Genomic DNA, 25,786 nt, shown 5'->3' on the forward strand with positions numbered 1-25,786 from the left:
CTTTGTTTTTATTGATTGCATGTTTGACTGTATTTTGTGAAGCACTTCTGTGAAAGGTGCTATATCAAATACATGTTTCTGTTGTTATTATAATAATTATAGTAATGTCTGTTGAAGTCTCCGTCAGTCAACTCAAATGATCCATGACAGGACAACAGGGACTTTTAGAACAAGGGTCACTCAAAATAACTCCCGTCACCTCCCAAATCTATTGGCGCACCAGCCGCCGGAGGTGCTACCTCCACAAATTGAATGGTCCCTGCAGGGGTGAACACGTGTTTCCTCCTCCACACCACCTGAGCACCACTGTTAATATCACTCAGGAATCAGGACATTGGTTCTTGATGTGATTACAAGGCCATACTGTCGCTCCTCACTTTACACAATCACAATCTTTTTTCTCCATCCATGTTTTGCCCACAAGGCTTGTTAGGTTTGTAAAAGGTTCAGTAATCATTGTTGAGAGCATTGTGGCTCTCAGCCAAGGAGGGAAATGGCTTTTTCTAAATGCAGACGATGAGGTATATCCCCCCTGAGAGTGCACTGATTGATGTCTAAACATGTGACTCTCTAAATAACTGTTTGCCCTGTGTGCTCACAGGAAAGACTTTAATGGCTTCCCACCAACATATTGTGCAGATGTTAATAGACGCTATAATAAGACAAACACACACTATAGACTGTGAGCTGTGTTCCACCTGATAATTCATGCGCTCTGCTGAAGGTTTGAGAGAGTCTGACAAAGGAAATTAATCCTAGCTGCTGTTTCCTGCTCCCCTCGAAACCATAGCTGAAAGGAAATGCTTCTGAGCTTATCAAAACAGATTGAGTGAGGATGTTTTGTTTCACACCAAAATAGACTGTGTCAGCAGCACTCGGAGAAAGATCATGCTGTAAACATGTTTACTCCGTTGGTTTGCGGCAGTTTGCCTCAGAACGAGGAGTCCATTGTAAATTGATATTACCGTCTTGTATTGTGTGTGTTTTGTGGCTCTGCAGGCTGCGTTCTGAAAGAGCTCGGCATCCACTCTTCACATGTTTACTTACACCAGGGGTGAACTCTGTATGGCAGCTATTGAGCAAACACAGCAGCACTTACTTTGACACGCACACAAGCACAAAAATGAAGGTTTGCAAGTTGATCTTGTATGTTGAGGTGCACCAGGTCAGAAATAGGCATCATGGAGCAATACACTTTTCGCCTTTTTGTTCTCTTTATATGCCTCCCCCACTCTCACTCTGTGGTGGAAAAAGTTTCCAGACCTAATTGTAAATTAAAAAAACTCAATATTAAAATACATACAAGTAAAAGTTCTGCATTCAAGGGCAAAAAAATCATATTGCGACTGTTTTCACAGATAGTGTGTTTGTAATATGAGTTTCAGTTTTAGTGAGATTTGGATATTGTACATGGCCATATTGTGATTTTCATAATATTGCAATTAACGTGCAGCCTTACTACTGTAACCATAATTACTGCACACATTATATTTTTAGGTTATTTTTATTACTCAAGATACTGTGTTATTTATTAATGAGTACATTACTTATATTTAAGTAGTAATAGATTCAGCATTACTTAGTGGTAAATTATTATTTTTTATTGTGATTTATAGTACTTTGTTTGTTGTTTCATTTTCATGTGCAGTGTTTAAGTGGAGTCATTGTGTTCCCTTGGTTATGAGCTAATTGGTTCCTTCCTGCCCTTGTTTTGTGGGGACAGGTATGAATGATACACAAGAGACCCTCGTGCTTAACAGTGAAGAGAAGTTGCTGTACCCCGAAGTTGGGATGTGTTAAAAAATTAAGAACCTGGGCACACAAATAATCAAAAAAAGAGGGTTACACTACAATTAAATTTCGTATTGTCAATATAATTTGAATGTAAAAAATCCTTCAAAATTAACTTGATTTAGCTTCTTAATCATTTTAACTCTATATATTATATTATGGGATCACCTGTATTGATGCATTATTGTGTAAGTAGCATTTTAATCATGCGGCAACCTTCGGGGCTAAAAATAAAGCCAACGCAGAGGTACCAAAAACTGCAGTTCCTTGAATGGCCACTTGAGGCTGGCTCCAAATGTGAGTCAGTCTCCATAGACCTCCATGTTAAAATGCCCAACTTTACTTTACAGTACAAATAAACACATTTACAGCCCGGTATAAAAAATGTCTTTGGTCTCATTAGCTAATTCCCACCTTCATGACAACTGTACGGAGGATGAATTTCATATAAATCACTCATTCATATTTTATTGAGGCTCAAAGTTATGCATAATGAAGGTAAAGCTGGTTTAACTGACAGACTGGCTGCCGGTAGTGTCTTCGAGTTCTCAGTCAGATCCACCCCTCGCGCCTTCACAGCTCCACCCTCTTGTCCAAATATGGTCACTTCTGGCTCCAAAAATCCAAGATGGCGACGTCCAAAATGCCAAATTCAGGGCTTCGAAACTGGAGTCCACAAACCAATAGTTGACGTCACAATCATACATGATTAGGGCTGCTCCCGACTAAGAATTTTCCTAGTCAACCAATAGTCGTCATTTAGGGCCATTAGTCGACAAGTCGCCCGCATGTTTACGATATTAATTTATCCATTAAATGATATATCTTTACTATACTAAAGAATAGTGTCAGTAACATTGTTAACACTGTGCTACATTACAGAGAAATACAAAACCGTTCTAATGAACCTTCATTAATATAGGCCTATATTTTATCTACAAGTGCACGTCACACACTGAGCGAGCCTCCTGTTAATGACGCTGTGGGCTAATGGGCATGTAGCTACTTCCATGTTTCAGATGATACGTCATGTTTGTAGTCGACCAATGAAGATGAGTTTACATATCACCTTGGGTTCGTCCTTCACCTGATCAACTTTTCCTTATCTATCTCCTTATTATTTACCGTTTGGTATTCTGATCTCTAGAAATGCTTGTAAGCTAAATATGTGTTTTGCATGGAACAAGTCTGATGTTTACTTGCCGAACTGAAACCACAATATTTCCCTGAGTCTAAGTGCTTTGTTTGTTGCTCAACCCAAACCTCAAGTGGGACTCAGGATGCGAACCTCTGCACTCTGCACGCCCACCATTCACAACCACCACCTACCCACGTATGCCACGCAGTAAATACCCATGGTTCTTCAATCAGTCAAGAAAAAAATGTTGCCAAGTATCACAATCCAGGCAGCTGTGGCATTTTCCCTAGAAATGTATCTGCTTATATAACTCAATAGCATATAAACGTCATTTGTTGGAGACAAGGTTGCAAATAAAGTTCCTGCGAAATGTGATGTAGCAGAATGAGGGGGCTGCTATTTTCTGGAAACAAGGTTATTTGAGATCCGTTCACAGAAAAAGCTCAGATCTGAATGTCTGTCTTTGACAAACCCTTTGAATGAATTACCAATCAAATTATTTCATAACTCTAAAGTGGTGGGCGTCTGAGCGAAGATGATTCTGTTCTTCTGCTCCCAAGGTCAACAATACATTTTCATGCTGAAGCTATTGCATCACTTTAATGCAGTCCTGTCAATCCAAGATAGCCATGTAGTCCTGCCCCTTGACTTGCCCTTACTCACCTGAGAGATATTACAGGAGTAGCTACCGCTGTGTATGGCAAAATGAGATGTGAGATCATTTCTGTCGTCTTACTGCATATACTGACAGGTCGTCCACTATTAGCACCTCAAAATTGTACTTAGCACAGTAGGAGCACTTGTAAGTACTCGAACACCCCCCCCCCACACACACACACACAAAAAATGTATAGTAAATCAATATGACACAACCTACAAACCATCTGAATGTCCCCATGTGTCATGATGATGAGCCATTTAAATGCTCCGCATAGCTGAGTGTCAAATTGATTTTTTCCCCTAATCCTGAGCTAAGCAGAGTTCCGAGGAGGATCTGGTAAACAGGTTATTTTTAACCTGTAACTCCCCTTCCCTGAAGCACCCTAAGCGGGCCAGAGGTATTCATCATCTGCTCCGAGCGCTGCCTCTCAGCTGTGAAGGAGCCATCTTGTCCTCACACATCTCGGCTCTCAGCCAGCGTGGGGCGCGTGTGTTTTTCTCTGATGTGTTGATGTGGTCAGCTGCCTGCTGCTGCTGTCCTCAGAATCATTGATCACAAAGCCTCCTGGTAATACAACCAGCAGTGTTTACTTAGGGGAATAGAAAAAGGCCCCCTCAGCTCTTTGTTTAAAGGGACAGTTCACCCACATTAAACAAATATATTTGCCTCACTTCTGGTGCTACAGTAGCGAGTCATGCAGAAAGGTTGTTAAGCAAACTCAATCCACTTGTGAGGACTGTGAGATGCTCTAAAAAAGCAGCCCTGTCCTCTAGAAATTATGTTTACACCGCAAAACTTCAGTCAGTAGCCAGGGTGTATAATTGCTTAAATCACAGAACTCAACAGGCGTCTGTATGGGACAGGTCTTTAATTCCCTTTGCACAAAACTCTTGCTCAGCAAAGATCAAGGAATACAATAAAATTGTTTATTCATACCAGCACGAAGACATACTGACACGACACCACTTTTCCCTGTTAAAACAATATTTATAACTTGGATTCATTGTTACGAAAAACTCTTGATTCTTTTGATTGGTCATGGACTAAAGGAATATAAATAACTCAACAAGTTATTGGGGAACAGACACATATGACAGCTTCAGAAGAAGGGAGCCACCACTTGTTTTTTCGTCATGCCACTAAATCCAAATGACTTACGGCCCTCTCTGGTGCTCATGGTGTCAGTCAAATGAAATTAACCAAGCTAACGATATGTAGCATCTCTGTTGACAAAAGGTTAAACATTTATATTTGTATGTGCGATCTAAATAGCTAACTAACGTTAAGCGATAGTCAACAATCTGGTTTTATATGTCCAAAGAACTTCTATGAAAATAAACTGCTTGGCAACCAGACCAGGCTTGTAATTGAGACATGCCTTTATTTGTCAAAATGTGTAGCTACACTAGGCTAATAAAAGGGACGGGACAATACTGTTATTGAAGTTTCTCAGTATACATTGTTACAATGCAATACGTTTTGAGGGAAACCTAATGCAGAGTAGAGCTTAGAAAATCCAGCATGACCCCACCCGAGCCCATGCATGTTCTGTCTGAGCCCGGCCCGGCCCGTCCCTTTAACTGTAATTACGAGCCCGAGCCTGGTTTAAACCTGACTTTTTTTTTTTGAGGATATGAACATGGACATTGAAGGCTGACTCTCGTCTTTCTTTCCATGGCGAGCCTTCGTCATGTGCCTCTTAAGTGTCAAGGTCTCAGTCTTTTTGCTGTCGTATACCAGCATTGTGCTGCACTTGGTACACTCGAAGAAGCTGACACACGTTATCACCATCGACAACTCACACGTGTGTGAGATTTACAGATTTACAAAGGACAGTTATAAAAAGAAATGACCTTAATTAAAGCTGCAGAATGTGTTTGCTTTTCTATTCCACACATTCTTCTTCCCCTAAATCTTTCTGTAGGAGATAGGAGATATCGTCCATCTACAGCACACTTGAAAACTGAGTATTTTTTTGTATATATACTAACTGTTTTGAGTATACTTAAATGTGTCCAGCTGACAGTGTGAACTCACTTTATGCAGGCAGGAATTAGGACACACAAGGTCTGCTGCAAGAGAGAGTTGTAGGAACGTGCTCTGTGCACACACGGTTTGACTTTATGCAGCGAGTAAAACAGGATCCTAGTCGTACTTTCTGTACATAGAGTACAGAGAAAGCAAATAACTCATTCCACGACAGCCGTGGCAGTAAACTCTCCAGCTGCAGCTTTTCCTTGAAGAGCAGTAAAATGACTTCCAGGAAAGTGCTGATGTTCGCCCTGCGGCTTGGCTGCTCAGAGACTTAGGTTACAGATATTTTCCTGTCCCTGAAGTGCAGCACAGCCCACCCTCAAAGGCACCGATGACTCACAATGGTTGCAGCGAAGAAAAGAAAGTTGAAAAGATCTTTGCAGTAATAGAAATAATTAGATCTGTAATTCATTTCCTTTTATCTAATTTCCTCTCTGTCTATGTTCCCCACAGTCCTCCCCGATGCACACCCACACCTCACTGGCTGCGTCTCTGCCAACATGGAGACTTTCCGCTGCAGATGGAATGTCGGCACTTCCCAGAGCCTCTCCGAGCCGGGAGCTCTCCGCTTATTCTACATCAACAAAAAGTAAAGGACAAACTTTGTGATTAGTAACAGATATATGTGCTTTATCTGTATGTTTAAGCAAGTCAAGGTTAGAGATAAACAAAAGGGAAACGGATAAGAAGAGGGTTTTTTTTGTTGTTGTTGTTGTTGTTTTTTAGATTGTCTTTTGTTTTTATTTGGATACAACTTAGCAGAGTACATATAATTACAAAGTGCATGGAAAAAAAGGATAAAAAAAATTGAATTTAGAAAAAATGTTTTATAAGACATCAAAGAATCGTAACAATTCAAAATAATGCAGAAAACTAATTAAGAATAAAACTTATGGTTATTTTGATTGACAATTAGTTAGTCTGTAAAATGTAGAAAATGGTGTTATCCAAAGCCCAAGATGATGCCCTCAGATGTCTTGTTTTGTCCAAAATAAAACAATATTCAGTTAACTGTCTCACAGGAGTCAAGCCAGTCAAACCAGAAAATACTCAGATTTAAGAAACTGCAATGAGAGAAATTTTACTTTTTCACTTTTCAACGTGATTAATCAATAATCAGATTAGTTGGTGATTAATTTAATTGTTGACTTATCGTTGCAGCTCTAATTCACTGCAAAACGTGGTGTGTGTGACACAGATAAAGAGAGCATCTTAGGAATAAACGGAAAGAGAAAGAACTTGATACATGGAAAGTCTGTTTGTGTCTGATAAGGACAGAGGGGAAACAAGTGTCTGTTGTTAGAAAATGCACGTAAGTGAATTCAGGTTAGAGTCGTAAACAGCTTCATAAAATCCCTCGTCACCCACATTTTCAAGGTCAAGCGTGGTCGCTGCTTTTACAGCTTAAATGTGCACATGGTTGAGTCTAAGCCTTATCAGGCATGTGGCGCACCTGCACCAGCACTCTGTGTTGACAAGGCAAAAGTCCAGTTCAAGCTGACACTTAGCTGTGACATTTAAGTTTATCTGTGGCTGTAATCATGTTATGTTATCAAACAGTTTAACATTAAAAAACTTGGGTTTGTCAATTTAAAAAATGCACCTAAAGGCCACGAAATTTCCTAAAGATGCTGGTTAAAGGATAAACCTGGTTATAACCTATATTGTATTAGTCTGTATTTTTCCAATTGTCAACAGAAAGAAAACAACCTTGAAACTGTATTGGTTTTTCTGGCTCCCCTTCTCTGTTTGATATTCAGCCCCAAATCCACCAGTTCCAATAAAAACATCAATAAAACACACACAAATATATGGTAAAATATTTAGAAAATTCTTGGAAATTTTACAAGAAAGCTGGGCGTTTTTAACAAACTTTAGCTCAACTGGGTATTAGGCCTGTAACTTTTTCAATAAGTCAAGTATAAGTCATTAGAATAAATGTGAACGCAACCCTTAATTAACATTTTACCAAAGTGATTAGTCCCGAAACAGGGAAGGTTATTTACAATATTTTTTTATGCAGAAGAAAACTAAAATGTTACATTGAAGTGCCCCGAATAAATTCTGACATAATATTGGAGTTTATACGATATACTTGTTTAATCCAGTGGTTTCCAACCGATGGGTCGCGGTCCAAAAGTAGGTTGTGAGTCATTCTTACAAGTGACTTGTTTGGAAAAATCACACTTTATTTTGAAGTACAGTGAATTTCTGGCGCATAGCTTTTATTTCGAAGTGCCATTTCCTTGGGAAACAGCTCCAGTTCCCAAGGGAGATTGTAGAAGCATTGCTCCAGCAAGACCTGGTCCTGTGGTCAGAAGCTCGCAAAACGGTCCTGCTGGTCGAGCTCACTGTCCCGTGGGAGGAGGGTCTGGAGGCTGCCCACGAGCGGAAGCAATCCAAGTACGCAGACCTGGCGGCAGACTGCAGGGAGGCGGGCTGGAAAGCCGTCACGTGCCCCATCGAAGTGGGGTGTAGGGGCTTCGTTGGTTCCTCAGCTGCTCGCCTACTCGGCAACATGGGATGCACAGGAGTGGGGCATCGGAAAGCCAATAAAGAACTGGCTGGGGAGGCGTAAAAAGGCAGTTTCTGGCTGTGGTTAAGGAGGAAGTGTAGGAGTTGGGGGCCGGACAACACCTAGGGCATCAGCAGGGGGTGGCAGGGAGAGATCCCTGCCATTGCTCCTTCACCAGGAGATGTACTGGGGTTAAAGGAGCAAAACATTAATGAGCGGTGGTCCCCAGCTGATGACCCGCATAGGCCCACAGGTGTTAGTGACACATAAAAGGCACTGGCGGAGGTGCGTCAGGCAGCAATGCCCAGCAGGTGGACCGTCAACCTGTATCAAGATGAGTATTTCGAAGTGCCATTTCCTGCTGAAGGTTGAATGACTAACGGACAGCTACTTGACAGAGACAGCAAACTAGCTCGGCAACATGGCCGAACACAGGTATGACGTGAATTACATTAAACTGTGTGGACCCTGAACGAACAACTAAGGAGAAATCTAGACCCTTTGACGGGACCAGTTGGGAACCACTGGTTTAATCCTCAAGAACTGAATTGAACTGAATCGAATCAGGACTTTCTGAGTCAGTATTCAATCAGGAGTGCAGCCCTGCTCATAAACTTTTCTTTACCACTGCCTTCAGGCCTAAATGTCAACTTTTTTCACTAGATATTTAATAATCTAATTTGCAGATTGGCATGAAACCTACAGAGCACGTTCATGCTCCCCAGAGGAAAAATACTTTTAATCTGAACGACCCCCCAAACATTCCTTTAGCACTGTAATCTGCACTACTGGTTTTAGAATAGCTGAAAGATTATACTCTGTATATCCTGTCAGGATCTACAGCTATCTATTTAGAATATGCTTTGAGTAGATTTTCTGAATCAGGGTGCTTCCTGTCACCTCCTTCCTCTCATTCATGCTGTCTTTCCTGTCTTGCAGATCACCTCATGCTCCTCCCAAAGAGTGGAGCGAGTGTCCTCACTACAGCACCGACAGGCCCAATGAGTGCTTTTTCAATGAGAACCACACATCCATCTGGACGCCTTACCTTGTCCAGCTCAGCTCGAGGGATCAAGCCATCCTCTATGATGAGAACAGCTTCAACGTTCAAGACATTGGTGAGTTTAACGGCCCTCTGTTATGATCTAGATAAGAGAAAGTTGATAAAAACTGGACCAAAACCAATGTCAGGTTTTCCCATATTCCACTTCGTTTCCACTTTTAAGTTTTTTTAAGTTTATTTATTTGCAACCTGGAAAAGTACCAATGTTCTCCTCCAATTCCCAGATTTAGCTTCTGTTCTACAACCTGTTGGAAGAGCCTAAACAGATATCTACACCTTCAAAGTTATGAGTCAAAACATCGTGGCAATGATATTTTAGACAATGATGTGCCTCCAAGTTTGCAACAACAATTTGAGGAGGAGGTGGTTGGAAAGACATGTTCAGCAATCACATTTGGATGTAGTGTTAAGGTGTTCACTTCCTTTTGTCCATGTGGTATAAAAGAAGATGATAAAACTATTATTTTCTGGCCTAAATGCATTTTCTGCACTGTTTTTCTTGCTTTTAGCTTTTGTTTTTAATGATCTATTGTTCCTTTAATGTTTTATCTTAAAGTATTTCCCTTTTAAAGCACATTGAATTGCCTTGTGTATGAATGGTGCTATATAAATAAAATTGCCTTGCCTTGCCTTGCCTGCAGTGCAACCAGATCCTCCATTTGGTGTGAACTGGACGCTGCTGAATGTGAGTTTGACCGGCACTCACTATGACATCATTGTGAACTGGAAGCCGCCTCAGTCGGCAGATGTGGGGACGGGATGGATGAGGCTGCAGTACGAGGTCCAGTACCGACAAGTCAACTCTGACCTATGGGAAGCGGTGGGTGTCTTTTAAGCTAATTACGGCCAACTTTTTATCGTCAAAGGAAGCACGAATGTGTCTTAAAGGAGATGTGATACTGCAGCACTGCGTCTGATATTTGAACCTTGTTTTCTTCACCACAGCTCGACCTTGTGACGAGCACACATCGCTCCATTTTTGGGCTTCAAACTAACGTCAATCACGAGGTTCGGGTCCGGTGCAAAATGTTTGGTGGGAAAGAGTTCGGAGAGTTCAGCAACTCTGTGTTTGTGCACGTTCCATCGAAAGGTAAACACTCACTGCCATGTTTATAGGCTGGGTGGACAGAGCTGTTACACATGCTGTTAGAAGGGTTTTTCAATATACATTATATCTGTAGAGGCTGCAGCCGAGTGTCCTTGTCACAGTGAATAGTCGTCTCAATATTCCTGCTTACAGTTCGTCTAATAGCTCCCCCCTGCGTCTGCTGTCAGAATCAATACATGAAAAAGAAATGATATTCCAGTCATTACCTGTCAGAGCTTCTTAACGCTGTGATCAGAATGCACCAGTAGCCATGTGGGAGTCCTTTTATGCCTAAATAATGCTTGAATATCAAAGAGTTCATATTGCACATTCCCATCCTGCTACTACAAAACATGTTTCCCTCTGCAAACCGTAAAGTTGGTCCATTTTCCAAGGTGTGCCTCCATTTCTCTACGCAAACAAAAGATGGCAGCCAAAAAGAAAGCCGTTTAATGCATTAAACATATTGCTTTCAAAGGCTTTGTTTATTTCAGACAAGAGCAGCATTTTATTTCTGTAGCTTTAATGTAATCAACATTTCAAATGTAACAAGACTGAAAGGCTACAGCCATCCTAGCTGCTCTGGAAGGCAATAGTTATAGCTGTGCTTTGTGCTAAATGCTAACATCACTATGCTAACATGCTGCTATTTTGCATATATAATGTTTAATGTGTTCATTTCGATTTAGCATATTAGCATGCTAACATTTGTACAGTTGAGGCTGACTGGGATGCCATCAGTAAAGTAGATATTTGGATGTATAAAGAGAGCTGGATACAGCATTAGAGGTTGGGCTCTGTTCCCTCCTATAAAAGCTGGTCAGTGGCATAAGAAGCCAGAAAAGTTTGACTTCCTGGATTTCAAGTGACCTGGATCCTCATCCATGGGCCCATAAAGCAAGTGCACTAGAGACTTCCACCAGCCGAGTAGGCTATATCAAGTTTAAGCGCTCTGCTACCTTGAATGGGGATAAAATGATTTGATCGTGCAGCTCTTCTAGACTTTCAAAATGTTATCAGACCAAATGGATCAAATCCCAATAACTGAAACGAGTCATTTCACATTGTGATGCCCAAAAAAATGTATCCACTGATTTACAGATGTCACGTTCCCAATGTAAGTCAATGGCGTGACGTACCTAGAAGTTGTACATCCACAGTTTGGCCATTATGTAAAATTGGCTTCAAAGTCCAGTGTTTATACATTTGTACACATAAAACCTTAACATACATTTTCATTATGGAGTAATATATTCAGTATATAGTCTTAATCTGTGTGCATTTCTTTCCCCAGTGTCAAGATTCCCAGTGGTGGCCTTGCTCATCTTCGGTGCCTTGTGTCTTGTAACCATCTTGATGTTAGTCATCATATCGCAGCAGGAAAAGTAAGTTCTTCGCAACATCAGGATTTCTGTGTAGGTTTTGAAAATCACTGAGAAACGAGGACGTACAGAATGCTGCTCAGTGATCAGCACAGTGTGAGCTGCATGACCGTGAAAAACTGACTCTGTGTCTGTGTTATCAGTGATGTCATTCAAAAATGTTTAAATGTGAGACGTTCTATACATCTGCTGATTATCTGCTGTTAATACTGAGATCTGAAGTCAAGCGTGTTTTGTTTGCTATTGCTATTCATGTGTTAATGTCGGTTTCATTTTTTTCTATACCCAAGGTTGATGGTGATTCTTTTGCCTCCTGTTCCTGGACCTAAAATCAGAGGGATTGACCCTGAACTACTCAAGGTATTCATTTACATGTTATTATGCTTGACCATGACTTGTCCTAGCACACTCTGTATTGAAGTGAATCTTCATCTAAAGGACCAGACACACCAAACCAACGTCAGAGAACTAGAAGGCCCACGCCGTGTCGCCTCACGTCGCAGTGTCTCGGACAAAAAGTTGCACTTGAACACGCCAAACATAACTCTCCATACCAGCAGACAGTGGTCATCTGTGATCGACATACAAAAAGGAAAACCAGGAGACCGTCTTGACGCTAGTCATACAGTTAGCACATTATCGACACAATCCAGTGATGAAAGAGCGAAGCATATTTACAGTGCGCTAGTGAGCAATATTAAAAACCATCAGGAAACTGCTAATGTTACAGGTACCGGGTTGCAGCACCAGTATACAGTTGTATGAACAACTGAAACAAAAGAAAACAAAGGATGACACGGGAGACGTGGCTTGTCTTTGCTGAATCTTCCTCAGTTATATTTATTTACGTCACGTCATTCACTGTACTGTTAACACTGTCCATTTTAATATTCACTCAGCATCACACTGTATATGTATTGTCTTTCCAGATATATTTCAGTGTTCATAAAACACACATTTTCCGCAAAACACACTATCAAACTAAAAATAACCACCTTTCGTCACAATATCATCTTCATGTCACCTTTCCATGTCTCAGCTCAACACTGGTCATAATTGCACTTTAAATGTACTTTAAAGAGAATACTGTAATATTTCCTGGACTCACATGTTACACAATAGCATGTAAAAAGACATGAGCTTTTAACCTTTTTTTTTAACTAACTACTATATCAATCCATACATATTAACTTTTTTTAACAAACATATTTCTAATGAATTTGTATACTTTTTACTCAATTACTTTTGACATATGGATTTTCAATATTTCCCATCAACCAGTTCTCAAACCACTTCCACACAACATGAACCTTTAAACATAATAAAATAAATCAAGGAGTTTACCATGGTATGTATTAAACCAAAAGAAATAGTTGTGCAGTCCACACTAGCCCTCCACATCTAGCTACTTGCTAGCAACGACAGAACATGGCGCCGCCACCACCACTTCCTCGGCGGGCGACGAGTCTGAAAACACTCAAATACTATCTCATGGCTCACAAACAAACCCGTGCCTAATGCAAAATTATCCTCAAATATTTATCCACCAGTTACAGTTACTTTCATTACATTTTCACATACCACGTACCTGAAACAAAAGAAAACAAAGGATGACACGGGAGACGTGGTTTGTCTTTGCTGAATCTTCCTCAGTTATGAGGGAAGACAGCAGGATGAAGGCAAACCACAAGCTCACAGTGCCTCCTACTGGCAGGAACGTGGCAATTATCTATACTGCATCTGGTTTTCCTAATTTGTTACTTGTGGTATAAATAAGCATTTTTTTAAAAAAACACAACAAAACAAAATGAATTTATAATGAACAATTAATAAGTAAGGCTTGTTTTAAACAACTAATATTAAACCAATATACACAAATGTGAACACACATTAGTGGGCTTCACACTAAAGAGCTCAATAGCTAATAGAATATGCTTACATCATGTAACAAGTTGGTTTTGGTCTCACTCCCTCTTGACTTTAGCTTTGGCAGTGCCGATTCAACATGCTGAATGCTGAATCAGACAAAAAAAGCACCAATGGGGGCAACAGTGTGGGACACACCACACAGGCAAGGGTGGCAAACGCTCGCCAATGGCCCTTTGACCGATGGTCACCCATTGTGTCAGGGCCTTAAATGTATCAAGGCCCATAGAAAACTTTCCCAGCGGAGCTTTTGACTGAGATTTTTAAGGTTTTTAACACTCTGAGGGCCGAATTCACAAAGAATGAACTGTAGCCGCTGATAGCACCTTGAATTGCACTTCACTTGCACCCGCAGTTTGCTCCGTCTTAACGTCCTATTCACAAAGGATATTGCGCTAATGATATACCAGCACAAGCACGCCCACAAAGTTTGGCAGCTGAGTGCAGTTTGCCCCTGATTTGCCCCTGATTGCAGTTAGCCACATGGCAAAGTATAAATGCCTGCTTTGCGCCAAGAACACCGTGGCAGAACAATGGCAGACTTTGTTTGGCAAAGTACTGAATACTGTATACCCTCATGTAGTGATGTCTGCTGGTGAGTCAGTCTAACAGTGTCGGATGGGTTGAGGCTGTGGATTTGACCAACTGACTGATTTAACAGATGATCACTGCTGCCACGATCACTGGAAAGTCTGGGCGAGAGGCTTCCACAGAGGAGCGCCCAGTTTGCACCAGCTTTCTAAAGATGTTATTTACTTCACTCAAATTGCGTGTGGCTATTAGCGCTGGTGTTAGTGAATTAGACGTTGTTTATCAATGAGGCTCATTTGCATAGAAAGGGGCAATTTTTGCGCCAAATATATGCATATTACCTCATTTAAATATGTGCAAATAACACCGGAGCACCGAGACGCAATCTGCTTGGCAGCGCAGTTAATGGAGCATTTCACCCTCTGCACGTGCTTTGTGAGTTAGACAGTATCTGTTTGCTCCATTTTTACCGGTTTAGCAGCCGCAAAAGCCACGCAATCCTTTTATGAATTTGGCCCTCAGTCTTTTTAGATTTTGTCATCATTCCCACCTTTTTAACTTAAAGGATAATATTACTTCACACAACTCCTTCGACTTTCAGGGCTCACTTATTCTAAAAGATCTCACTTGAAATGGGCTTGAAGAAACTTGCTAGCCTAGCAACAATAAGGCTACAAACAGCTCATAATGACACTCTTTCCACTCAACAATATCTGATGTCAATATGCAATGGCCAAGTTTCATTTAATTTATTTTCATTTATTTTATTTGTAAGGACAACGCACATTAATCAACATTTCTGTAAATGTGCCAGTGTTAGCCAGCTGGCTAATTTTCAACTGCAGTCTTTTGGCAAAGACAATAGTCATTATGTGGGTCTTAATAAAATGTTAAAAGATACAGTCACAGGTAAGCACTATGTTCATGTGCACTCACACACAAGCCATGCAACACAAAGTTAGCCATGCGGATAATAAAATAGATATTGCATATATACCCATGCAGAGTTGGCTGCCTGGCAACGGGCAAAAGACGTAGAGCAAGTTATCAGAACGTAAGCCAGAAATAACAACCAAAGTCAACACTCTTTAAATGTAATTTTTCAGAACAGGATATTGTCAGGCTTATACAGCATTGTTGATTGCCATATTGGCTGTGAGACACACTTGTTTTTCACTTGTGCAAATAACCCATTAAGGTAAAAGATCAAACAGAGGAAAAAAAAGGATCAAAAAGTGTAGAAGTAATTAGTTAATCCACTACTTGTATCCATCCCTACACCACAGTGAGGTTTGTGTGTTATCCTGAGAGAAGTTCCTAATGTTACATAGGTTGTAAATGATAAGTTGAAACTAGTAAGTTTGATCGTAAAGCTGTCAATGATTTGTTGCACCACAGGGACATAAGGTTCATCTTTGCTGCTATGGCGTAAAGTCCATACCAACCAAAATATTGCTGCAGAAAATTACGTTTTTACTTCCTGTGGCCAATCAGTAAAAAGCTCTATTCTGTCCAAAGGCCCAAATTGCGTTAATCAGCAAGGATACATGAAGTAGGACAATGCATTGTGATTAAGTGAGAACTATACAACCTTGACCTACAGCTAGTGCGACAACAAACTGTGACATCAGCTGGTGAAACTGTCAACATCGGGTAATGTAATGGTACCTGATTATTGAGCAGATGAAACTGTAACGCTGTAACGGACGCATAATGACAGCCTACACTGGCCAACTGTTCTAAATTCGTAGTTGTAAATTATAAAGTTATCTAACCCTATGTATCTGCTTGCCAGTGTGACACAGACAATATTAATATGCAATGTTATTGGTGCCTAAAGTCCAACATAAGTTAAAAATGACATTCAAAGTAGGCTGCGTTTTAAATTTACTTATAGCTGTTGCAAGTCAGTGCTGATCTTGAAGTGAGAATTTGAGCAAGACTAACTCAATTCAGTTTGAGTCCACTGTATTGGAGAAGGAGCCAAAACTCACGAACTCAAAAAGGTTTCGGGGATACTTATTGCCTGTATCTGTTGTCTGTTTCTCTTGGGCATTGGTGAAGGTTTGTAAGACATTGGTGTGTGTCTGTGAGGGCACGTGGGTGCTCACGTGTTCTTGTGTTTACGTCTTTGTGTCTTTATACAAGTAAATGAGAAAATAGGTTTTTTTGTTCATTGGATGAACTTACCCTTGAGGGGAAATTCTGGTTGATTGCAACAAGAGTCTTGTTTTCATAGTTTTGGCCATTGTATCTGTCAACAATGAAAGAACTGTGCTCATCAAACCAGTTGCTAGGATAAGGTCAGGCAGATTTTACACAAGCCAACAGTTTATTGCATCTATCTAAACCATTTAATTCGTAAAATGAGCTCATCTTAAGTGTGTGGTTATTGTAATAGGTCCAAGTTGAACCAGGAAGAACATTTTCACTTATAAAAAGGTTTGAATAACCTGCAGGCTTGTGTATAACCATCTGATCATTGGACTGCTCGTGTTTCTTTACCCGTCTGACCTCCTTTTAGTTCCCAGTTCATAACAATAACTTGATGAGAGCAATGTTGATTGAGTCTATCAACTGTATTTTCTTGACCTCACAGACAGGGAAGCTGAGGGAGTTGACATCCATCTTGGGCGGCCCCCCTGATCTGAGGCCGGAGCTGTACAACAACGACCCCTGGGTGGAATTCATCGACCTGGACATCGAGGAGCAGAGCGACAGACTCACAGACCTGGACACGGATTGCCTCATGGAGCGCTCTTTGTCTTCTAACTGCTCCCCCCTGTCCATCGGCTTCAGAGATGACGACTCAGGCCGGGCCAGCTGCTGCGACCCAGATCTCCCTAGCGACCCTGAACCATCCCCTTTCATTCCTCTCATCCCCAATCAAATCCACAGTAAGGAACCTGCGTGCCTGACACCCTGCGAGCCAAACTCCCCGGCCCAGAGCCCCACAGCTGGGGAGCCTTTTCCTGTAGCGCCAGGCAGAGAGGCAATGTACACCAAGGTGAGTGAGGTGAGGTCATCAGGCAAGGTGCTGCTGTCGCCAGAAGAGCAGACTGAGGTGGAGAAACCCACTAGCAAAGACACAGAGAAAGAGAAGATGGCGGAGAAAGAGAAAGAAAAGAAAGAGTTTCAGCTCCTGGTGGTGAATCCAGAACACGGAGGTTACACCTCAGAGCTCAATGCAGGAAAAATGAGCCCAAGATCGTCCTCAGGAGACATGAGTGAACCCTGCCAGACAGGAGGAGACTCCCCTTACCACGAATCAGATCCCACCCCCATGTCCCCTCTTTCCCCTGCACCTGTCTACACCGTGGTCGAAGGTGTTGACATGCAGAACAGCCTCTTACTTACACCAAACTCGACACCTGCTCCCCAGCTGATAATCCCGAAAACCGTGCCGTCACCAGACGGCTACCTGACCCCTGACCTTTTGGGAAGCATCACACCATAGATCAGCGCTGACTCTTCACGGCTAAGACTATTCCCAAAGGCACATAAAAGCTTGAAGACAGTCTTGGAGATCGACTATTGAGGGTCCTATGGTTGAGTGTTGAATATCAGGTCTCCTAAAATAGCTGTGTCTGTCCTGCCACAACCTCTGACCTCCCGCTGCTCCCTCTGACAGAGCTGTAAAGCTGGAAGTTTGGTATGAGGGAGGAAGAGCACATCAGACTTTGTTTTACTGCAGTTGTGAAAAGGGCAAAGGCAAACTTTATCATTCATTTGGAGTCGTCTTCAATATTCACTCGCCTGTACCTCCTCTGGTTTGGTGGTCTGGTCCATCAGCTCCTGAGGAAAATCTCTGGCTCTTCAGCACCTTCACTGTCTTCACCAACTTGTGTCTGAGTTTGTGCGTCTGCCAAAAGAGGCGTTAAAGTTCTGTAGCGCTGCAGAGTTGGTGGTAATTCCCTGCAGTTTTGTCACTATGAGTAACCTCTTCGACATCACAGGTAGTCATTTCATTCAATGTTAAAATAAGAGTATTGAATTTAAATAAGAGTGCATTTAATCTACGGTCACATGTTTCATAACGGTGATTTTGTACATATCAGAAGCTTCAGGTCATCATGATATAGTCTCGTCTTTTTATGAATCCAACATTTTTATGTTTTTTCGTAACATTCCTTTTCAGGCTTTGAGATAAAAATGGCCATGAGGAAAATGTTACTTGCCAATCAGCCTTTATTGGGGTATTGCTGCCAACATATGATTAAAATAAAGCATGAGCTGTTCGCATGTAAAAGAATCAAATGGAACATACAATAGTGTCTTAGTTTTGTTCTAAATTGTGAAACATTTTCAGGGCTGACAGCCAAAATAATTTGGATTGCAAGTCAGTATTTCTTTTTGAGTGCATGGACTATTAAAGTTTGTATATTTTAGGTTGGTTTCTGGTTGACAGTGCATATGATGCAGATTTAAAGTTGGTGGTACATGGTCATCAGTGTTGAATTTTTACGGTTATTGCATTTTAACTGTTCAGGTGTTACAAATAAACAATTTTCATACCTTTTACTTTGCCTGTCTCATTAATATCAGATAGTTTTAGACCGCAAAGATGACTGCAGTTAATTTCTGTTCAGAGTGTACAAAGAGGAATACTCATTCAGTGATGGAGGAAGTATAGGTCTTTTTTTTTTTAGCAGAAGTAGCAGCATTCTTTTATCCCCCTTCTTATTAACGCTCTATACCGCTGACGATAGCAATAGGCAAGTGTCTTAACATCCAAACGTTTTGGGGTGACACTCTCCTGGTTTGTCTACTGAACCAAGGCAATGACCTGTCCTGCCAAAAGAGAGGTTGTATCATTTGTCAGCTGCTGTGATGCAATTTCTTTGAAATGAAATGCTAGGAAGACCAAAGAGCTAGTAACTGGTTTCCAGAAAAGAGGGAGGAGGTCCTCTCAGTGGTAATAAAGGATCAGCAGACAGAAATTGTCCAGTTGGACAAATATATTGATGTCTACCTAGATAGTAAAGTAAACTGGAATGATAAAACTGATGTTTTATTGAACAGAGCTCAGTTGAGGTTATTCTCTTTAATTCTTTATTCTTACATCCTCTGACATCAGCAGAAGGTTTCTACCAGGTTTCTACATGTTTATCAGGGTATCTTGACTAGTGTCCTCTTCTATGCTGCGCTCTGCTGGGGAGGCAGCATCACTGCAGGTAACACAAACAGGATCAATAAGATTATCAGAAAGGCTGGCTGCAGTGACTGGCCTCACTCCACTAACTTGAGGTCACTTTAGCAAAGAGAATAAGGGTCTAACTAAAACCAGATTTGTAATTTAAAAGCCTTCCATTACACTGTGTTTTTCATACAGACTTAGAAGCTCATTCAGCGAGCAATTCAGAAGGACTTTTGTTCCAGCAGCAGCAACAGCTGAGGCCACATCTAGAGGATCATTTTGTCAGAACTGCCTTCATTTATTTGTTGCATTGTGCATTAGTATTTGTTGTGTTCTGTCAGTGTACTGTGTACATTGTTGTCTGTACCAGTGGCTTCTGGTGGTAAATGGGTTTCTCCACTGGGGATTAATAAAGTTTTCTAATTTAATCTAATTGCATAGGGAAAATACTAAATTACAAGATATGGCTTCTGTATTGGAATTTAAATAAAGTGGTTGATCATATGCATTGCATATCATTAAAAAAAACTTTGCAGAAAAGATATATTTGGCAGATATATAGATGAGGAAAGGTTCTGTTAGAGGAGTGCATATTTACTTTGTAACACTGAGTGGAACTTGGACTGTAAATAAATTGGGTTTCTTATTTTTTTAATTGGGTGGCGAATAGACTGGGGATAGTTGTATATCAGTTGTAAATAAATTTGGGAATTTGTTGACATGAGTTAGAAGACATGTAAGAAAGGGGTAAGGACATAAGTTTTACTAATTATTTTCAGACACTGTTATCTTTGTCTTATGTCTTTTTGGGTTCGAAATAAAGTTATTCATTCATTTATTGAAGTCTACGTAAACACACACATTTAAATAAATGGGTCTGTGAAATGCATTACATTTTGTATGTTCAAATCTATATTATTTTTTACTCTGAAATGTTAAAGAAAAGTATTAAGTGCATTAAACGGAAGTACTAAAATAGGCCATCTGAAAATGTACATGAATATCTTAAAGACGCGCATGCGCACGTAGGCATAGCCATTTACCAGCACGCGCATAATGTAAATTACAAGCTAGCTTAAACAGCGGAACTTGTTAGCTAACGGTTAAAGATTTTTTCAAGCTAGTTAGTGTAACTTTAGCTTTAATTTAACCGAAGCAGTAGCACGAAATTATTACCTTTTACTACAGTCGTTGCTCTTTCTCAGACAAGTAAAATGATAAAGTTAAACTGTGTTAATCTTGACAGGTTTATGTCGGAGTTTACTCAACTGGAACAGGTAACGTCATCGTTAGCTAGCTATGCTAACTCACTCTCGCTAGTTATGGATGCCCTTTTGTCTGTTTGTTAGACTAAGGAGTTAAGAGACACTGAACTAAAACTTAAACCATATTATCTGGGATGTTTTAATGTATACCCCGCAATTACAGCGCCCATTAGTTACTGTTGTCTGGAGTGAACAGCATCTCCACCTGTCTTTATGAAACAGAAAATTACAGCGCTTAATGGCAAAAACAGCATGTTGGAGATCATGCTGGAGGATGCTAATAGACTCCTGAAATTCTCCCAGACCAAGGAGAAAAGTCTGATTGAGGGTGAGCTTTTGTTCTTTCATCTGAGAACTGGGGGTTTATATTAATTTCACGTTTTAATTGCAGTGTTTTTAGGATCCTTGTGGCAGTTGATTTGGTGTTTATATGTCGCCTCCTGCTGGTGATTTTGCTAAACGACACTTTGACCTGGCATCTACAGTTCACGGTCCAGCAAACGTTGTTGAAATGTACAGAGGAGCTGATATATGATAGTATAATTTCTAATACATTAAAGGCAGGTGAGATTCATAGCCACAGAGAGTATTCTTTCGACCTACCTGTTGCAGAGAGAGACAGTCTTCTCGTCACAGTGAACAGACTGCAGCAGACTCTGCAGGAGCAGTGCAACCTCAGAGGTAAATGCAATAACCCACGAGACACACATTTAAAAACATAATATACACTAATGCACCTGGATAATTACAATACTCTAATCGGTCTTAAGCAGGGAAATAAATATGCATGGAGCCAATCCTAAGCACTCATGTAGCGCAGGATTAAGTCAAGGAAGAATAAATCGGTCCACAACAAATAAATGGTCTTCCAGTTCTAGATTTATAAGCGTTGCTATTGTTGTTTTTAATGTTGCCTTGAAGTGGAAAAAGTCTTATTTTCGGTGTGATAACCATCTAATATCCAAAATGTAAATAACCCTATAAATACAGTAATTCACTTAATTATGTATAAAGGGATTTGCGTCCTGTGACTGTTCTGAAACTGTTTATTGTAGTGGAGAATGAGAGACTGAAGAACGACATGGCGGACCTGAAACAACAGAATGAAAGAACAGCAGAGGTAAAAACTGAGGCAGGACTGAACACTGGTAGAATTTATCATTATGTAAATTGAACACAGCAGTGAATCAGGAAGTTTAATTGAAGGGTTAATGTTTCTATTTCTGTATAGCTGGTCTGTGGACACATTACTGTTCTCTGTATGTTGTGATATGAATTATAGACATTAATTTGTCTTTGTAGGCTGTACACAATGGTGTCATTTTCTCAGGGTCCGTTATAGTGTCCAGTTGGTTTAGTCATCATTATTTTTCTAAACTTTGTCTAAATACTGTCCTGCTCCCAAAATCCAGACGAGAGAAGCTCTAAAACTGATTTTTTTTTAAATGTGTTCAGTTGAGTTGCCTTCAATTATTACTGTGCGCTGACAGAAATATTAAGCTTTGTGATTTCTGTAGTCGCTGTGAAGGCCATACAATAATTCACCCTTCGCTCCATATTTGGAGAAGAAATCTATGTAAAATGTACGTTTTTTTCTGCCTCGTAACTCCAGCTACTGAATTACATTTCAGTGTGACATCATAATAATTTGATTCTCTCCATAACTATATCTTCTTACTAAAGCTTCTTGGTGCCTTTCAAAACCTTAAATCTAGGTAGCAATTCCAAACGATGGTTTATAAATGATTTCAGCTAGATATACAGTACAGGCCAAAAGTTTGGACACACCTTCTCATTCAATGCGTTTTCTTTATTTTCATGACTATTTACATTGTAGATTCTCACTGAAGGCATCAAAACTATGAATGAACACATGTGGAGTTATGTACTTAACAAAAAAGGTGAAATAACTGAAAACATGTTTTATATTCTAGTTTCTTCAAAATAGCCACCCTTTGCTCTGATTACTGCTTTGCACACTCTTGGCATTCTCTCCATGAGCTTCAAGAGGTAGTCACCTGAAATGGTTTCCACTTCACAGGTGTGCCTTATCAGGGTTAATTAGTGGAATTTCTTGCTTTATGAACTTGAACAGAAGTCAGGTTAATACACAGCCGACAGCCCTATTGGACAACTGTTAAAATTCATATTATGGCAAGAACCAATCAGCTAACTAAAGAAAAACGAGTGGCCATCATTACTTTAAGAAATGAAGGTCAGTCAGTCCGGAAAATTGCAAAAACTTTAAATGTGTCCCCAAGTGGAGTCGCAAAAACCATCAAGCGCTACAACGAAACTGGCACACGTGAGGACCGACCCAGGAAAGGAAGACCAAAAGTCACCTCTGCTTCTGAGGATAAGTTCATCCGAGTCACCAGCCTCAGAAATCGCAAGTTAACAGCAGCTCAGATCAGAGACCAGATGAATGCCACACAGAGTTCTAGCAGCAGACCCATCTCTAGAACAACTGTTAAGAGGAGACTGCGCGAATCAGGCCTTCATGGTCAAATAGCTGCTAGGAAACCACTGCTAAGGAGAGGCAACAAGCAGAAGAGATTTGTTTGGGCCAAGAAACACAAGGAATGGACATTAGACCAGTGGAAATCTGTGCTTTGGTCTGATGAGTCCAAATTTGAGATCTTTGGTTCCAACCGCCGTGTCTTTGTGAGACGCAGAAAAGGTGAACGGATGGATTCCACATGCCTGGTTCCCACTGTGAAGCATGGAGGAGGAGGTGTGATGGTGTGGGGGTGTTTTGCTGGTGACACTGTTGGGGATTTATTCAAAATTGAAGGCACACTGAACCAGCATGGCTACCACAGCATCCTGCAGCGACATGCCATCCCATCCGGTTTGCGTTTAGTTGGACGATCATTTATTTTTCAACAGGACAGTGACCCCAAACACACCTCCAGGCTGTGTAAGGGCTATTTGACCAAGAAGGAGAGTGATGGAGTGCTGCGGCAGATGACCTGGCCTCCACAGTCACCGGACCTGAACCCAATCGAGATGGTTTGGGGTGAGCTGGACTGCAGAGTGAAGGCAAAGGGGCCAACAAGTGCTAAACACCTCTGGGAACTCCTTCAAGACTGTTGGAAAACCATTTCAGGTGACTACCTCTTGAAGCTCATGGAGAGAATGCCAAGAGTGTGCAAAGCAGTAATCAGAGCAAAGGGTGGCTATTTTGAAGAAACTAGAATATAAAACATGTTTTCAGTTATTTCACCTTTTTTTGTTAAGTACATAACTCCACATGTGTTCATTCATAGTTTTGATGCCTTCAGTGAGAATCTACAATGTAAATAGTCATGAAAATAAAGAAAACGCATTGAATGAGAAGGTGTGTCCAAACTTTTGGCCTGTACTGTATGTTCTCATCAGGATGGAGCGGCTGAGCTTCAGCAGCTCATCAGTGAGATCGCAGCAGAAAGAGAGAGACACAAGAGGGAGCTAGAGACTGTCAGGCAGCAGTGCAGGAGAGAGGTGGAGGATGCCCACAGGAAGGGTTGCATTCAGTGTAAGGCCAAATATCACTCAATACTCCTCACAATGCCTCCATGCTGCTTTTTTACTACTTTTGAGGGTTTGCATTCTATAATGTTTTTTATGTCATGTTTAACTCTTTCATGCTTATGTCTTATGTTTTTATTGTGTCCTGCTTGTGGATCTCATCTTATCTTATCTCTTACACTTAGGCAGTGACGGTGTTGATGTTATAAGATGTTTCAGAGTACTTTGTTAAACATGCTCAATATAACCTCCCTACAGCCGTAAAGTCCTCATACAAGACATAGAAGGCGGATCAGATATGTTCTTAAATTTATATTTAACACTTGTGGTTGCAATGTAAGCGTGAAGCATTTCCCACTTCATTTTCCTGTGAAACATTACTAAATGTGAGAGTTGCATAGCAACAATAACAATGATATCAGCCCACAGCACAGGAGAAGAAATTAAATGTGTATAGTATGTAAGTAAAGTGTGTGTGTCTGGGGCCTGCTGTTGTATCTCCTGACAGTGGAAGCTAAAGATGCTGAAGTAAAGAACCTGTTGGAGAAAAAAGATCTGGATCTGGAGGAGCTGAAGAAGAAGCTGAAGGACCAGGAGAGGGAGAGGCAGAGTGAGCTCCTCAAGCTACAGATGGAGGTAAATTGAAAGCTATACTTCATGTTGAATAGTGTCGCTGGGGTTAATTTGTCATTAAGCATGTACAGTCAAAGTCACAAGAATGTACTTTTTCTTCCTAACAAGTGTTTGATACAAAGGAATAGAGTAATATTGATTTATTGATATTTATCAGTTGATATGAAGCTCCTGTCAATCAATAATAACTGTAAATTACCTGTCCTAACCAGTTTCAGCTTTTCTATAAGCTTGTCTGTGTTTTGCTTTGTACGTTTTGGCAGTTTGGTGCAAAGTTAACCAGAGTTCAGAGCACAGCAGCTCAGTGGAGTCAACAGCAGCAGCAACAACAACATGGCTCCAACCTTCCACAGAGTGTCTTCAAGAGGGTGAGCAGCCCACACAGTACCTTTTTTAACATACAGTTTTTCATACAGTTTGTAGGAGTGAGGGGAGAACTGTAGGTGTCAGTGATTATGATGTTTGATCCTGCAAGACGCTTCAAGTGTCTGTCTTCATATTTTCTTTTTTACATCATCACCATAAAAAAGATCCTTGAACAAAATCCTCAGTTTCAATAAAATGATTCATCGGACTAAATAGGTTTGTCCTCTTTTAAATTGAATCAACTTTCTTTCATGAATAAATGTAATTTATGGTGCTGTGATATTGCGACTAGACCGCCCCATTAATACAGGTATGTGCCTCCCTTTGGGTGCCACAGGAAGGAGAACAGTTTTTGACTGCAGTGAAAATTCTGCTTTTGAATGGCTTAATGCCAGTGAGTCTGGATTGAAGCCAAATATCGTTAAATAAAAATTACTGCATGCATATTTTTCAAGAAATTTTGAATTTTGGACTTAATGGGATGGTGCACCCAAAAATGAAAATTCAGCCATTATCTACTCACCCTCCTGCCAAGGGAGGCTCAGGTGAAGTTTTAGAGTCCTCACAACACTTGTGGAGATCCAAGGGAAGAGTGGGTAGCAGCACAACTGCACACCTAATGGATGCTTACGGTGCCCCAGATTAAAACGTCCAAGAACACATAATTGAAACCACAAAATATCTTCATACTGCTCGTCCATAGTGATCCAAGTGTCCTGAAGCCCCGACATAAAAAGTTGTTTGGAA

At 40.7% G+C, this 25,786-nt stretch overlaps 1 protein-coding gene across 2 annotated transcripts in view; it reads left to right on the forward strand.

Moving 5' to 3' along the window:
- The window catches only part of ghrb (growth hormone receptor b), a 32,197-nt gene extending 13,548 nt beyond the window's left edge, over positions 1–18,649 (forward strand). For both annotated transcript variants that reach the window (XM_049603971.1, XM_049603970.1), the window contains 7 exons: positions 6,078–6,213; positions 9,079–9,257; positions 9,844–10,022; positions 10,148–10,292; positions 11,584–11,674; positions 11,962–12,031; positions 16,728–18,649. In XM_049603971.1, coding sequence (XP_049459928.1) covers positions 6,078–6,213; positions 9,079–9,257; positions 9,844–10,022; positions 10,148–10,292; positions 11,584–11,674; positions 11,962–12,031; positions 16,728–17,585 — 1,658 coding nt within the window. In that variant the 3' untranslated portion in view covers positions 17,586–18,649. The remainder of the gene's footprint in view (positions 1–6,077; positions 6,214–9,078; positions 9,258–9,843; positions 10,023–10,147; positions 10,293–11,583; positions 11,675–11,961; positions 12,032–16,727) is intronic.
- Positions 18,650–25,786: the final 7,137 nt, after the last annotated feature.

This window comes from Epinephelus fuscoguttatus, linkage group LG18 (genome assembly GCF_011397635.1).
Source record: "Epinephelus fuscoguttatus linkage group LG18, E.fuscoguttatus.final_Chr_v1".
NCBI classification, from domain to species: domain Eukaryota; kingdom Metazoa; phylum Chordata; class Actinopteri; order Perciformes; family Serranidae; genus Epinephelus; species Epinephelus fuscoguttatus.